The following is a 16767-nucleotide window of genomic DNA, read 5'->3' on the forward strand; positions in this document are numbered from 1 at the left end:
GTCCTCTGGAATGGTGGCCGAAGCATGAAGGGGCATACAAATGTTTAGCATATCTGGCATGTAAATACCTGGCAACACCAGCTACAAAAAAGTGTCACGTGAATGCCTTTTCTCACTTTCAGGTGACACTATAAATAAGAAATGGGCAGCATTTTCTCCCGTAAATGTAAACAAATTTGTTTTTCTTAGCAATTGGCTGAATGGACTCGTAGGCTCTAAAGTTTTACATTGTTACATAACTGCACTCAAAAACAAAACAAAAAAAAAAAATCTACATCTGTAAGTTGCACTTTCACGATAAAGAGATTACATTACAGTACTTGTATGAGGTAAATTGAAAAATACTATTCTTTTATCATTTTTACAGTCCAAATATTTGTAATACAAACAATATAAAGTGAGCACTGTACACTTTGTATTCTGTGCTGTAATAAGAAAAGGAGTACTTGTGGCACCTTAGAGACTAACAAATTTATTAGAGCATAAGCTTTCGTGAGCTACAGCTCACTTCATCGGACGATGAAGTGAGCTGTAGCTCACGAAAGCTTATGCTCTAATAAATTTGTTAGTCTCTAAGGTGCCACAAGTACTCCTTTTCTTTTTGCGAATACAGACTAATATGGCTGCTACTCTGTGCTGTAATAGAAATCAATATATTTGAAAATGTAGAAAAACATCCAAAATATGTAATAAATTTCAATTGGTATTCTATTGTTTAACAGTGCAACTAAAACTGATTAATCGTGATTTTTTTTTGGGGTTAATAGTGAGAGTTAATTGTGATTAAATCGACAGCCCTAGTCAGGACTCTTGGGTTCTAATCTCTACTTGGAGCTTCACTCAGTGAATGCGGGCAAGTATCCCAACGTCTCTGTGCCTCAGTTTCCTCAGCTGTAAAATTATGTGCTAGTGACCCTTGAAACCCCAGTCATAACCGGGTTCCTATCATGCTAGGTACAAATACATAGTAGGAGATAATTCCTTCCCCAGAGAGCTCACAATTGAGTTTAAGACAAGATGCAACGACTGAGTGTACCTGTTGGAGGGGGACAGGGTGAAAGGAACATCTCACTATGTAAACTAGCTTATGTGCCCGATTAGCATAAAGTGAGAGAAATATCTAGCTAGCTACTTCACACCTACCCACCTCCTTTGCTAAGGACTGTTCCATTAACATCACTGCTCCTGGGACAGTGCACCCTGTTTTCAGTATTTCTAACTGTTTGGAACTTGAAAGAAAATTAATCATCTTGATTTTGCTTTGTAATCGTATGAGTCATAGTTTCTGTTCCTTCCTGGTCCTATCGTAGTGTGCTCATTCAGTGTCTGGGATTCATGTTGAAGCCCTTTTTCCCCTCTCTCGCTCATGCACACACTGCCAGCGGTGGCTACATATTAACAGCCGATAAGGAAAAACAAGGAAAAAATAAAGTGACAATTTTGCATATTGGGCCTGATCCAATTGAGACTCTCGCAGACAGCTCTTTAATCTCGCAAAATAAAAGGCATAAGGAGATCCGATGGTGGGAAGCTGAAGCTAGACAAATTCAGATTAGAAATAAGGTGGACATTTTTAACAGTGAAGATAATTAACCATCAGAACAATGTACCTAGTGAGGTGGCTTCCACATCACTCCAAGTCTAAGTCAAGACTGGGTATCTTTCTACAAGATATGCTCTAGCTCAAAAGAGAAGATATGAGCTTGATGCAGGAATTATTGGGTGAGGTTCTTTGGCTGTATTATGCAGGAGGTCAGACCAAGTGATCCTTGCAGGCCCATCTATCCTTAAAATCTATGAAACTGTGAGTTTCTGACTTCAGTGGGCTGTGGATCAGTCTCTCATACAACCATTTTCTATTGCATGTTGGTACATGCTTGTTTTAGGAGTATATATCTGAAAAACTTAGCTTAATTATGTGACTTTCTCAGATGTTTTAGAAGCATTAAGTAACTAACCATTTTGGTGTCTGAACAGACTGCATGCTCTTAGCTGAACCGACAATATTGTTAGCGGAACACCATCAGGTGCTTTACACCAGTGGTTCTCAAAGCCGGTCCGCCGCTTGTTCAGGGAAAGCCCCTGGCGTGCCAGACTGGTTTGTTTACCTGCAGTGTCCACAGGTTCGGCCGATTGCAGTGCCCACTGGCTGCGATTCGCTGCTCCAGGCCAATGGGAGCTGTGGAAAGGGCATCCAGCACGTCCCTTGGCCTGCGCCACTTCCCGCAGCCCCCATCGGTCTGAAGTGGCGAACCGCGGCCAGTGGGAGATGCGATCGGCCGAACCTGCGGATGCGGCAGGTAAACAAACCGGTCCGGCGCACCTAGGGCTTTCCCTGAACAAGCGGCAGACCAGCTTTGAGATCCACTGCTTTACACCATGAGTTGATCAAAATAAAGTTGGATCCTGCAACATGGATCTGTCTATGTGAGTTCCACTGACTTCAGTGGGAGCACAGTGCATGAAAGCTTTGTAGGAAGAAAGGTTTCTTGACGTGTGCGTAACATTTACTTTTGTTCAGTAAATCCTGTTTCCAATAGGTCCTTTAAAAAAGTTACAAGGAAAAAAATCTCTTCAGGAAGCAAAGGGGTTAACAGATTTGAATTAAATTGGATAAGGAGACGCTATTTGGAAATTTTTCACTCCTTTTCATTTTGCAGAGGGGTTGAATGGATTTGAGAATATTTATAGGAATGCTAATTGCACAGACTGCTGAGCAAAGCCCAGAGAAACTGCTTGTTGATATTAAAACAAAGGAAGAATTCCTCTACCAGCACCCAGTTAGAGCAGGAAATGTCTAAGGCTGGCCAGGGTCAGAACTCCAATGAGTCCTTCACTATAACAAGTTGATACAATTATTAACTGCCTCTATTTGCCTACTTCTGGTCATGCTCGGAAATGTCTTATGGACAGAAGACAGGGTTTGCATAAACACTCCTCAAAACAGCAATCCACTTGGAGAAAAAGGGTTATTTGCCAGAGAGGGTTCTTGTTTTCTTTTCATTCTCATCAGTCTCTCCCCTTGCATCGCCAAGGGTTACATCTGCCAAAGGTGCTTTGGCCAAGAATAAAAACTGGGGTTCCCACACCCACATCCACTCTACAAGTAATCAAACTCTGAACACTGAGGGTAAAAGCAAGTTTCAAATTTGTTAGAAAGATGCACAGCTACATTCAAATTGACTCATTAACGTGTTAGAACTTCTATATTTTCTCTTCTAAATGTTAGCTTCCAAACTGTAAATATTTGCTTGTAAGAGACTTTAGTTACATTTTATAAATCAAAGAAAGAGCAGTGGCCTTTAAACATATGAATGTTACTGTAAACAACAACATTACCTCCAGATCTACATTACTCCCAGTACTTAAAATGAGGCAGCAGAAAGCCTAAGAGAGTAAGGATGTGTGAGAGACAGGAATGTCTTCTAAATTACACATGTGTAATAACCAGCAGTTGGGGAAGAAAGAACATAGACAGGGAAATGTGTATCTCATTTTATCTTTCCATTTCCTTCTTGGCTGAACATAACTCGCTATACATCCAGTGAGCGAAGCAGCTTATCCATAGTGTTCCTTCTGAGTGGTTTCAGGCACAGTATGATCTTCAAGCTGACATGAAAATCTCTTTCAATACGAGCAGTACGTGTGATCTGACAAGCATTTCTCCCGCATTCCATAAGTCTCCTGCCTTTTCTTTCCCTTTTGTACTCATGCCATTGTTAACAGAACAGCTAGCAGCATCTAAGACAATTTGGAATTACAATTTCTACCAACAGGTTCAAAGAGCTTTATTAAATTACTTTCAACATGACTGAAACAGCTACTGTGCTCATCCAGGAAACGGAGGCACAGAATGGTAAAGTGACTTGCCCACAGTAGTCGAGAGAGTTAGTACCAGAATTTGGAATTAGAATTCCGAGGGATCAGGCTCTTCATACTGCACTTAGGCTTTGTCTACACTAGCACTTTTGTTGGTAAAACTTTTGTCAGCCAAGGGTGTGAAAAAAAACACACCCCGGACCAATGTAAGTTTCACTGACAAGTGTGCTGATGTGGACAGCACTATGGTGGACAGCACTCTCCTGCTGACATAGCTACTGCCGCTCTTTGGGGGTGGTTTAATTATGCCGACGGGAACTCTTTCTCCAACTACATATTCTGATAAGACCATGGATCCATTCAAAGGATTACACAGAGAGAGAAAATTTCCTTTGTATGACTCAGTCCTTGTATCAGAATGTGCAGTAGAAGCAGGGATTTCTGACTTGTTTGTATGTATTGCAGATGCAAACCTGGTTCCCACACCTAATCTAATACATCAAAATAACCCCAGCCTCTAGAAAGGCATTTCAATAGCAGAGTTGGGTAAGGTCTGACTCTCTTTAAGTCCTGAAATCTGAAGCAGAATTTAGCATTGGTGGTGGTCAGTAATCTGTCCTCTTCTCTATTTCTTATATTTGATAGAAAAATCTCTATGATGCTCTGTTAATATTTCAGGTTCAAGGTACAAAATAAACATCCCAGCCCAATTAAACCCAGGGAAATTATGCACTGTGTTCTGCTAGGAGCACAAAATCACCCAAGGACTTCTCAGTGCTTCCATTCCTAGCCCACTTTCCCGGACAGAAGAAGAAATCCAGAAGATTGATAAGTGCCTTTTTGTTTGCCCAGTCATGGCTAAGTGGCATTCTGCATGTCTGAATCTCTACAGAAAAGTACACCACTAACCCTATGTCTGCTTGATTTTATTTCACCCTGCTGTCCTGCCATCACAATGCCTTGCAGCACAAGTTCTGTCAGTGTCTTTACCAAACTCCTTATAAATCTGTTTATTATACGTACATGCATGCATGCCCATGATAAATACATATTATTTCCATTTGCTTTGTGAATCTACCAAATTTTTCTAGGAGTAAGTGCAATAAAGCAAAACAATAATGATCTAAATTCATGTGTTCAAAAACCCCTCTGTGAAGGATACATTAGGACAGGAATGGCCAAACCTTTTGGCCCGAGGGCCGCATCGGGGTTCCGAAACTGTATGGAGGGCCGGGTAGGAAAGGCTGTGCCCCGCAAACAGCCTGGTCCCCACTCCCTATCCGTCCCCTCCCACTTCCCATCTCCTGACTGCCCCCCTCAGAACTCCCGAACCATCCAACCCCCCCTGCTCCTTGTCCCCTGATCACCCCCTCCTGGGTCCCCCTGACACTAACTGCCCCCCCCAGGACTCCACCCCCTGCTCCCTGTCCCCTGACTGCACTGACCTCTATCTGCCCCCTGACAGGCCCCCCAGAACTCCCACGCCTATCCAACCGCCCCTGACCGGTCCCCCCCATCCTCCGCCCCATTCAACTGCCCCCTGACTGCCTCCCAGAACCCCGTGTCCCTTAACCAACCCCCCAGCTCCCTGCCCCCTTACCATGTCATTCAGAGCACCAGGACTGGCAGCCACACCGGAGCCAGCCACGCCATCGCACAGTCTAGAGCACCGGGGCAGGCCAGTTGCTCTTGCAGCTGTGCTGCCTGGCAGGAGCTTACAGCCTCACCGCCCAGAGTGCTGGCAGCAAGGCGGACTGAGGCTGTGTGGGAGGGAGGACAGCGCGGGAGGGGCCGGAACGAGCCTCCCCGGCCGGGAGCTCAAGGGCCGGGCAAGAGGGTCCTGTGGGCTGAATGTAGCCCATGGGCCACAGTTTGCCCACTTCTGCACTAGGACCTTGCCTACTCAACCCCCACTCCTCGGAAATAGCCTGAGGAAGAAATTCAGCTCTGTGCAAAGGACCAGCACAAATCCTATGCAGCTTAAGTCATCAAAACAGGGCTTGAGTGGTGCTTAGGACTTGTGTTGGCCCTTGCCCAGGACTGAATTTACTCGAGTGAACAGACAAACCTTGCAATGTGCCTGAAGATCAAACCCAGGCTCTGTTAGTGTGAGAGAAGAAGTTAATTCTAGAGTCAGGTCTCTTCCACTGACAAATGACACCTATAGAAATAACTCTGCTAATAAAATCTAGGGACAGTCAAGTAGAAACCCAGATGATCTCAGCTGAGGAATGACACCGTCTGTAAATTACACAGGACTCAAACTGTAAAGGGCTTTACAGGTCAAACATCAACATCTTTAATTGGACCTGGCAGTGAATTAGAAGCCAGTGCAAATTCTGCATCATGGTATAACGTGATCTCTATATGAAATATTACTGAGTAAATAGTAGGCAAGAGCATTCTGCACCAACTTGTTTCCTAGTTGTCTTCTCTGCTGCAGCCCTGTCCAGATGAAGTGCACTGCAATACTCCAATCTGGAGGCGATCAAAACCTGGATAAAGGTTGCAAGACTGCATGCAAAGGGAACAATCACCATCTCTTTACTAAGTGAAGATGAAAAAAGCAACTCTTGGCTATTTTTACTATACAGACATCCAGAAACAAAACCACCAACATTGTGAACCCGAGTTATCAAAAAAGACAAACCTCAAATGGGCTGATAATCACTGGTGCCATTTCCTCTGGTGCTCTCTCTCTCAACCACCAGCACGACTTCAATCTCATTCAGATTGAACCCTCAGCCAGCTATCTGTCTCCATGTCCTCATTTCAGCTAGACATTGGGAAAACTGAGTGAATGAGTCATCAGTCTGACAACACAGATGCAGAGTGGAGCATCAACAGCATGCTGATGAACTCTCCAACCCAAGCTTCTCACTGTCTTCCTGAGCCATCTGACATGCACCAAATAGAGGGGAGAGTGAAGCCCACAAGATGGATGAACAGTGGTCCAATGCTACCCCTTGGATTGCCAAGAGAGAAAACAATGAAGCCACTCATGTACAACTCCTACCTCTCTCTGCCCAGGTTTGGAAGTGGGTCAATGAAAGCTCAAGATCAAGTTTATCGAAGGCTGCTGCCAGATCTAAAAAGAATCAACACAGACACCTGATCTATGTCCATCACCGGAGGCAGATGGTCAACTAATGAAACCAGCACAGCCTGTGCATCCTACCCAACGGCAAAGCTCAGGGTGTAAAGGATCAGGGGTGCCAGAGCTGCCTTGCTGCAACCTTCTGAATAATTTTTCCAGCGCAAAGCAACTGGGCAATAACTGGTAAGGAGCATATGATTTATGAACTAGGTACTACAAGACCTGGTGGTGTAGGGTTTAGTAGGACAGTAGAACCGAAGCACTATGGTGGTTCTTTGCTGTAGTTTGGCTGAACAAGTCTCTTTTCAAGAAAATGTTATGGTTCTTTCCCACGTTAGTTTAGCTGTCGGAGTGTTTGCAAGAGAAAACACTCCCCTCCCCGTCTTACTTTAAATGAGGAGGAATGAGAAAGAGACATGGCCTCAGAGGAAGTGGACTAAAAATATAGTCCAGATATTGATTCTGAATGAAAACAGTGATGTAATAATGCTAATCTTTTCTCCATGCTGTGTTGTTGTAGTCATGTTGGTCCCAGGACATTAGAGAGACAAGGTGGGTGAGGTAATATCTTTTATTGGACCCAGCTTCTCATGGTGAAAGAAAGAAGCTTTCAACTTACACTGAAGAGCTGTGTGTAAGCTCGAAAGCTTGTCCCTCTCACCAACACAAGTTGGTCCAATAGAAGAGATTACCTCATCCACCTTGTCTCTCTAATATTTTTTCCACTCTTTCTGATATCTGAAAGAGAAATTCCTCCAACAGATGCACATTAACGATTTATTCACAAGTTTCAGACACCTCAGGCATTAATCATAAGCCTAAGAAGGCAGGAAAAAAATCTCCATAAAATGAAGATTTTTTAAACCTCTTAAACTGGCATAAAGGAAAAGTAAATCAAATTATGCATTTCTCATGAAGGAAAGAGAGAGACTATAAATATTTGAGAAATAAATTAATGGGGGAAAACCACTATGGAAGAGAGAAGGAGCATAGCTCTGTTACAACATGGCACCAGCTGCCAAGAGGATGCGATGGGAAAGTAGCACACAGAACCAGCTATGAGTAATGTTTTCTTTGCAAACGGAGCCTCTTTTAGCAGAAAAGATGTGTGCTACATGCAAAGTTGGGTAAAATGCCAGTGATCTATATTTTTGTGTCTCCAGCTCTTTCAGTTTGGAGCCGGTTGCTCCTAGGTCAGCCCACCTATGGGAATAAGTGGTACTTTTGTTGCAGGAGTTTATGCTTCCTGTCACGATTTTGTATAAAACTGTTGCTTCTTGCTTTTAACAGGAACTGTAGCCCTTTTTAGACAGAAATGTCACCACTGTGTTAACTGACTGAGATGTTACAAAGCTTGAAAGGACAGGGTAGAAGCGTTAGACACAAAATATGACTTCGTAAAATGGGGTGAATGTTTGCTAGTCTTAGGCCAATTCTCAAACTACGGCTCAGAGAATCAGTGGTCCGTGGACTCCTTCCTTATTGGTCTGCACAGTAAAACATATAAAGAAGCAAGAAGGAGGAGATTAGGATGTTGGGAGAGTAGGTGGGTCCAGGAGAGGATTTCTTTTTAAATTAACTACTGGAAATGGCCTACCGTGATTATCACCACAAAAGGTTTTCCTCCTTTCCCCCCTCCTTCCTTCTGGTAATAGTTCATCTTAAGTGATCACTCTCCTTACAGTGTGTATGATAAAACCCATTGTTTCATGTTCTCTGTGTGTGAATATAAATCTCCCCACTGTATTTTCCAACGAATGCATCCGATGAAGTGAGCTGTAGCTCACAAAAGCTTATGCTCAAATAAATTCGTTAGTCTCTAAGGTGCCACAAGAACTCCTTTTCTTTTTGCGAATACAGACTAGCACGGCTGCTAATCTGAAACCTTTTTAAATTAACAGATTCACAGAATGGAAAAGTTAAAGAACGATTTTCATAGGTAAAATTTCCATACAGTTGCAAGCTCACTTTTCCATGTTGCTAACCCCACAGTGTTTTCCTTTATGCAACCCGAAAAGCAGCTATTGGGTAACATCAATACCAAAACAAGGTTCTAAGGAGCTGCATTTTATTCAGAAGTATGTTGGTTTTAGACTAAACCTTAAGAAAATATTTTGAAACTTGTGTTACTATCTATTCATACAAACAAAACTGCGTTAAAAGACAGTTATTAAAGCTACAGTGGGAAGAAACTCTAAAGTCAGAAATTTCCAGACTTAAGGTTGCCCACTTGCAACCTGTGCTTGAGTTAAAATGACAGGAGTTTGCAACCTCATGTTAGTTTTGTGACTCCCAAAAATAATGGGAGAAATTGACACAGCTTGAACCTGCAAAGTTTGTCCACCCCAGTTGCAATTTTATTTTGTGATAATAGCTCGAGCGACTTAAAACTGTTGTAGGTTTCAGAGTAGCAGCCATGTTAATCTGTATTCACAAAAAGAAAAGGAGTACTTGTGGCACCTTAGACTAACAAATTTATTTGAGCATAAGCTTTCGTGAGCTACAGCTCACTTCATCGGATGCATTCAGTCACTGTATTTTCTACTGAATGCATCTGATGAAATGAGCTGTAGCTCACGAAAGCTTATGCTCAAATAAATTTGTTAGTCTCTAAGGTGCCACAAGTACTCCTTTTCTTTTTGCAAAAACAGTTGGAAGAACTCTGGGGCAGGGATTTGAGGTGCCAGTCATACTTCCATCTTGAGCTTTGTAGAGATACTAATAAAGCACAGTAGGTATCTACTGACAACACACTATGTCCAGAGAGTATATATGAAGCCTCATTGCTTTAGTCACTGAAAATTGGGCTGGACAAAGCACCAGAGAATGGTAGTATAGGCAGTTGTGTTTATAGAGGGGATAGACAGGAGATCTTTTCCATCTCTAATTTCTGTTTCTCTGCTTGAACCTGGGGAGATAATGCAAATAGTACAAATGGGTACTATGCGGTCTCTGTGGCTTAGTGTGTGACCTTTTATATTTGGTTAATAAATACTCTCTCAGATCTCCTGAGAGTCTTTCCATGTTTGTCCAGGAACTAGGGAGAGGAGAAGGATCCAAAATTAAATTTCTGTACTAAAAGAAGACTTTGTTTTTGACACATCTCCTCCAAGGATGAACTAGCTGATCAGCGTATGCCAAGGAAGAGTTGTATTGAAAATGAGTTTGCAAGACAGTCAATTCATGCATAAGCACTCCAACACAAACATAGTCACACAAGAACAAGAAGATACAAATCTTCTTTACAGGAAATACTATGAAAATGTCCACGCAAAGGGGAATGTATCTGGTATACTATCAGTGAAGAGAAACGCATGTTTTTCCTGAAAGAGGAGAGCAAACAGCTTGTACAATGGACTCTGAGCAACAATCCATCCTGCAAAACATTTTCACTCACATATTATACAGCAAGGCCAAAAAGCACTGGTGTCACCTTCCAGTGTAAAGAAGTGCTCTCATTTCCTGCCAGGGTTACTTAATGCATCCTTAGAGCTAAACAAATAAAAATGTCATCACCATTACAGTAAACCTCTGAGATTCATATGAAAACAGCCACTTAGATGTCAACATCCAATGTTTACTAAACTGCACTCTCCTGCACAACATCCAGGTGCAAGTGGTAAGCAGAGCCTGATGATCTTATCTCAACCTGTATCTGCTAGGCAGAGAACTGGGGCAGGAGGGTTGTGGGTGGGTAGCTCAGGATTCTTTTGTGGGGGACAGGAGAGGATGACTCTGTAGCTTGAAGGGCACAGGGAGACTGGGTTGGACCAAAGCTGCTGATGAAGGGCTGACTTTGCAGCTGGGTTCAATGCTACCATTGTGATAGGTGCCTGAACTATATGAGAGAGATTGATGCAGAGTTGGGGAGAGTGGGTGTTTGGAGTTAAAAACCACATCAGATTGCAGCTGGGGAAGGAGAGACGCATGTGGATTCACAATTGCTGCTGATCAAGTTACCCCAAATGCAGTATATTGATGGACCAATGTGCACCTGAAGATCTTTTGATGTGCAAGAGGAGAGTCAAGCTGGGAGGCTTGTAGTGACAGGAATGCCTGCATTTGCCACTCGGCTCTCACATAGATAAATCAATGGCACAGGAGATGGCATATGCCAGTGAGGAGGTATTCCCTAGGAATGTCTGCCATCACTCTGACTGCTGGAAGCTACAATTAGTCCAGAGGGTAGAGAGTAAGCTGCAGAGTGCCTTCAGACTGCCACCCAATATCAGTCTTTAATGGGCAGAATGAGTTAAGAGAGGCTTTGGTTTATTACCGATGTCAGATGGATTTACTTAAGTTGTTTGAGCCATTCAAAAGGTTATTAGCACTGAATGCACAAAAATAATCTCTCATTCTAAAATTCTTTACCTTCAGACTGTTGTAGGCTAGATCTGTGTCACGGTCTGAATCCATTTCATTCTTCGTTTCAATTACCTGGATGGATTAAAAGACAAACAGATATTTGACAGCTGGCTAGAGAAGCTGGTAAATAGGCTGCAAAAAGAAAAGGAATACTTGTGGCACCTTAGCGACTAACAAATTTATTTGAGCATCTGATGAAGTGAGTTGTAGCTCACGAAAGCTTATGCTCAAATAAATTTGTTAGTCTCTAAGGTGCCACAAGTACTCCTTTTCTTTTTGCAAATACAGACTAACACAGCTGCTACTCTGAAACCTGTAAATAGGCCAGTTTTCCAACTCGGGCAATCTGACTTTGACTGCAGTTCTGCGTCACCTCCACTATTTGTTGTTGGCTGGTGTTAAACTGCCACCAAAAAAAGCAACTACCCTAAATTGTGTATTGTAAACAGACATTAGGTTAAGTGCAAGGGCCAAGGAGGAATATAAAAGGGAAAAATGTATATGGAAAAAGAAAAGAAGTGTAACCCCTCTTCCTTTCCCCCATGCCAAGACTGTATTCAAACTAAGACCTTGTCTACACTAGAACTTACGTCGCCCAGGGGCATGAACAATCCATAGTCTAGAGTGATGCAAGTTATACTGACCTAAGTACCGGTGTAGACAGCACTGCATCGGCAGGAGAGACTCTTGTGGGAAGTAGTTAAGTCAATGGGAGAGCTCTCTTCACCAGAAGCCCTACAGCACCGTTGCATCGGTGCAGGACTTCTAGTGTAGATGCAGCCTCCGTGCCTGAGGGCTGGGATCTAATTTATGTCTGAAGGTTCGTCACTTTTTTGGGTGCTATATAAATAATATCAAAAGATGTTTTAAAAAAGGAAAATGATGGAATTTAGATTTGATACTGGCATCTTCCCCAACTTCTTTTGGAGCTTTCCCAAAAAACTGACTACTAGCAAATGAGATAGTGCTTAAATCCATTGCATTATGTAAGTCTTGCCGTAAGCAAAGTACGATTCTTGTAGCTCAGAGACACATGAAACCAAAACCAAAACCATATTTTACAGCAAAAATGATGGTTTTGGCTCATTTCCCCGCAGGGCTCTGCCAGATGGCCCAATACATCAGGGTCAAGAACAGAACAAGCAGCTAGAAGGAAACATATGTAATGTTTAAACTTACTTTACATTAGAAAATACCATGCATGGGGGGGCCTAATGTTATTTCTTTAAATCCATCTCAAGGTCAATTGAAGGTGATGGAACAGAATAGTTCTCAACTCTGTCCTGCTCTGACTTTATCAACTTCCACTCTCCTGCCTTTCCACGGAGGGAAGAGGTAGCACTGAAATGCAATTCCTTACAGGCATATGTGGTCACTATTCTGTGATTAACAAGTAACAAGGGGTATGTCTACATTACAAAGAAAAACCCATGGGGCCAAGTCTCAGAGTCTGGGTCAACAGGCTCGGACTCACGCTGTGGGGCTAAATATAGCAGTGTAGACATTCAGGTTCGGGGGGGAAGAGCAGCCTTGGCTTTGAGTCCCCCCTCCCTCCTAAGGTTTCAGAGCCTGAGCCCTAGTTTGAATCCGAACGTCTACACTGCTGTTTTTAGCTCTTAGCCCAAGCCCTGACAGTCAATTGACCCAGGCTCTGAGACATAGCACCACAGGATTTTCTTTGCAGTGTAGACATACCAAAGTCTTTATTTTACAAAGACTCAGGTGATAATGATTTTTTTTTTAAACTTACTCCTTCTCCTCCTCCCACTCCAGAACAGCCAGAGTTGCTCATATAGAGGAGCAGGCCCAATAACCCTTAACTCTGTGAAATGCACAAGGAGCACTGGCCCTGGAGGTCCACATGCAACAAGCAGACGTAGAGTGAAGCGGCTACCAACCACAACACGCTCCGGCACTATAACTTTCTGTCAAGCCAGCAGAGCCTAAAAAAGATGCAGGGGCTAAGGTTTCTCAGGCGGTTTGGCTTCTTTGAGGGATCTCAACTGGAGAAAATGTCTGCTGCTGGAAGGACAGGATCTAAAGCTGCTTAGTGGTTCCCTATAACCACTACCTAGCTAACCCTTACTCAGCCCTGACCAAAGTGCCAGCAGTCAGCAGTGCCCGACACTCTTGGTTTGTTCTGTTCTCCTCCTTCCCTAGCTCTGTTCCCATGCAACGTCAAACTACTCTCTCATCAAGAAGAAAAGGAGTACTTGTGGCACCTTAGAGACTAACAAATTTATTAGAGCATAAGCTTTCGTGAGCTACAGCTCACTTCATCGGATGCATTTGGTGGAAAAAACAGAGTAGAGATTTATATACACACACACAGAGAACATGAAACAATGGGTTTATCATACACACTGTAAGGAGAGTGATCACTTAAGATAAGCCATCACCAACAGCAGGGGGGGGAAGGAGGAAAACCTTTCATGGTGACAAGCAGGTAGGCTAATTCCAGCAGTTAACAAGAATATCAGAGGAACAGTGGGGGGTGGGGTGGGAGGGAGAAATACCATGGGGAAATAGTTTTACTTTGTGTAATGACTCATCCATTCCCAGTCTCTATTCAAGCCTAAGTTAATTGTATCCAGTTTGCAAATTAATTCCAATTCAGCCGTCTCTCGTTGGAGTCTGTTTTTGAAGCTTTTTTGTTGAAGTATAGCCACTCTTAGGTCTGTGATCGAGTGACCAGAGAGATTGAAGTGTTCTCCAACTGGTTTTTGAATGTTATAATTCTTGACGTCTGATTTGTGTCCATTCATTCTTTTACGTAGAGACTGTCCAGTTTGGCCAATGTACATGGCAGAGGGGCATTGCTGGCACATGATGGCATATATCACATTGGTAGATGCGCAGGTGAACGAGCCTCTGATAGTGTGGCTGATGTGATTAGGCCCTATGATGGTATCCCCTGAATAGATATGTGGACAGAGTTGGCAACGGGCTTTGTTGCAAGGATAGGTTCCTGGGTTAGTGGTTCTGTTGTGTGGTGTGTGGTTGCTGGTGAGTATTTGCTTCAGATTGGGGGGCTGTCTGTAAGCAAGGACTGGTCTATCTCCCAAGATCTGAGAGAGCGATGGCTCGTCCTTCAGGATAGGTTGTAGATCCTTGATGATGCGTTGGAGGGGTTTTAGTTGGGGGCTGAAGGTGATGGCTAGTGGCGTTCTGTTGTTTTCTTTGTTGGGCCTGTCCTGTAGTAGGTGACTTCTGGGTACTCTTCTGGCTCTGTCAATCTGTTTCTTCACTTCAGCAGGTGGGTACTGTAGTTGTAGGAATGCATGATAGAGATCTTGTAGGTGTTTGTCTCTGTCTGAGGGGTTGGAGCAAATGCGGTTATATCGTAGCGCTTGGCTGTAGACAATGGATCGAGTTTTTGAGAATACAGACTAACACGGCTGCTACTCTGAAATCTCTCATCAAGGGAAGCAACTGCTACCAAAACCAGTGTGATCAACTCCCAGAAATGAATTCATCAGTTCATTCCTGGCACCAAAACTCATCATTGAATCGCTAACTGTTTTTGTGCACTGAGCCTGTTCGATGGAGAAATCCCCATATCCAGCTGGGATCACCAAGATCTGCAATTCCTGTACATTTGATTCCATGAATGGATGGGGCAGGCTTCATCTGGGTCAAAACATGGGCTGAGAGGAAGATACAAGAGAAGCTCATTTTCCTATGCCTATCATCCTATGCATACATTATAGATATATGAGAGGTAACAAAGTTCTGGAGACTGGGACATAACAGGTAACAAAACTGATATCCAGAAATGTCATATTCTGCTGGTTGTTTTCCAGAGAGGATGAGGGACTTTGAATATATTTCAAAACCAAACATTTCCATCAAGGAGCAGATACGTCAGTGGCTGAGCTTGCTATCTCTGTAGTGCTACCATGGAATTAAAATTTAAATGCAAAAAGAAGCACTGAAGAACTGGCAGCACTGACAGAAATGCTATTTTTGACTTTCCCTTTTCTTCTGTTGAGCAGTGAGGAACAGTGACAGCTTGACTCAAATCACATCAAGTCCAAACTGAAAACTGATCCGGAATTAGTCATGCCCCAGAGCAGGACTGGGCCTGAGGGGTGAACCTCGATAAGAACCCTACTCTTGGAAATATAGTTAGAAATGGACAAAACTATGAATTCTTCAGAACCTTGACCAGTTGGAATGAACCCTACTAAAAACGTATGGGGAGGTTTTGGGGGGGTAAAATGTTCAGGGTTTTAGCTCATTTATAGTTAACTCCTTAAGAGAGACAGGTCAGCTTCAGAAAGATTTAAAAATATGAGGGGAACAATTTATGGCATATTGGCAGGAACCTTGTTTTTTAAGCCTCTACCAATGAATGGAGATTATTGGTTAAAAGCAGTTGTGCATCTCCTATGATGCATTCCTGCAGTCACCAGATGGAATAATTTTATTGATGTTCAATAGGAGTATCTGGCTGCAGTGAATTAGAGATGATTGATAGCACTTTAGTTGACTTTGCCACTGCTTTTATAAATGGACACATGGATCTCCTGCTTAAGAGAAATAACCGAAATGGATACCTGAAAAACATGCATTAAAACAGATAAAAAAACCTCTTGTTATGAAACCAAGAACTGTAATAACTAGACATTTCATATTCAGCTGCTGTTGCCAAACATGGTGTACTGTACTATGAGCTGTATAATGTATTGTTATATATATATCTTTACATAGAAAGAACCACTATAATTCAAACAAAAATACGACCTATCATAATGGGCTCTGAAATATCTAATTCACAGAGGTTACCTCTGCCGAAGAAAGGGAAAATACACAGGTTGCCATGAAAAGTTGACCTATATTAACAGTTATCACAACGGTATTTGTGAAAGCACAGCTATTCTCTATCAGAAGGACAAACTGCTGTCTCAGATACCACTGTGTGGGTTAGTACTTGTGGGTAAACGTTGACCTTTTAGATAAAGCCCAAAATATAGGAAGCTAATAAGGCCCAAAATATAGGAAGCTATTTTGTTTTGTAAAGCAACTCAGACATTCTGCACAAAACTCGTGGCGAACGGGGGAAGTCCCGGATGACTGGAAAAAGGCTAATGTAGTGCCCATCTTTAAAAAAGGGAAGAAGGAGGATCCTGGGAACTACAGGCCGGTCAGCCTCACCTCAGTCCCTGGAAAAATCATGGAGCAGGTCCTCAAAGAATCAATCCTGAAGCACTTAGAGGAGAGGAAAGTGATCAGGAACAGTCAGCATGGATTCACCAAGGGAAGGTCATGCCTGACTAATCTAATCGCCTTTTATGATGAGATTACTGGTTCTGTGGATGAAGGGAAAGCAGTGGATGTATTGTTCCTTGACTTTAGCAAAGCTTTTGACACGGTCTCCCACAGCATTCTTGTCAGCAAGTTAAGGAAGTATGGGCTGGATGAATGCACTATAAGGTGGGTAGAAAGCTGGCTAGATTGTCGGGCTCAACGGGTAGTGATCAATG

The 16767-nt window shown here is 42.9% G+C and overlaps 1 protein-coding gene across 4 annotated transcripts in view; it reads right to left on the bottom strand.

The window, feature by feature from the left end:
* The window catches only part of MYO5B (myosin VB), a 386415-nt gene that overhangs the window by 45226 nt on the left and 324422 nt on the right, over window positions 1-16767 (bottom strand). For all 4 annotated transcript variants that reach the window (XM_043514976.1, XM_043514975.1, XM_038401609.2 and 1 more), the window contains exon 27: window positions 11288-11353. In XM_043514976.1, coding sequence (XP_043370911.1) covers window positions 11288-11353 — 66 coding nt within the window. The remainder of the gene's footprint in view (window positions 1-11287; window positions 11354-16767) is intronic.

Source organism: Dermochelys coriacea, chromosome 5 (genome assembly GCF_009764565.3).
Source record: "Dermochelys coriacea isolate rDerCor1 chromosome 5, rDerCor1.pri.v4, whole genome shotgun sequence".
NCBI lineage: Eukaryota > Metazoa > Chordata > Testudines > Dermochelyidae > Dermochelys > Dermochelys coriacea.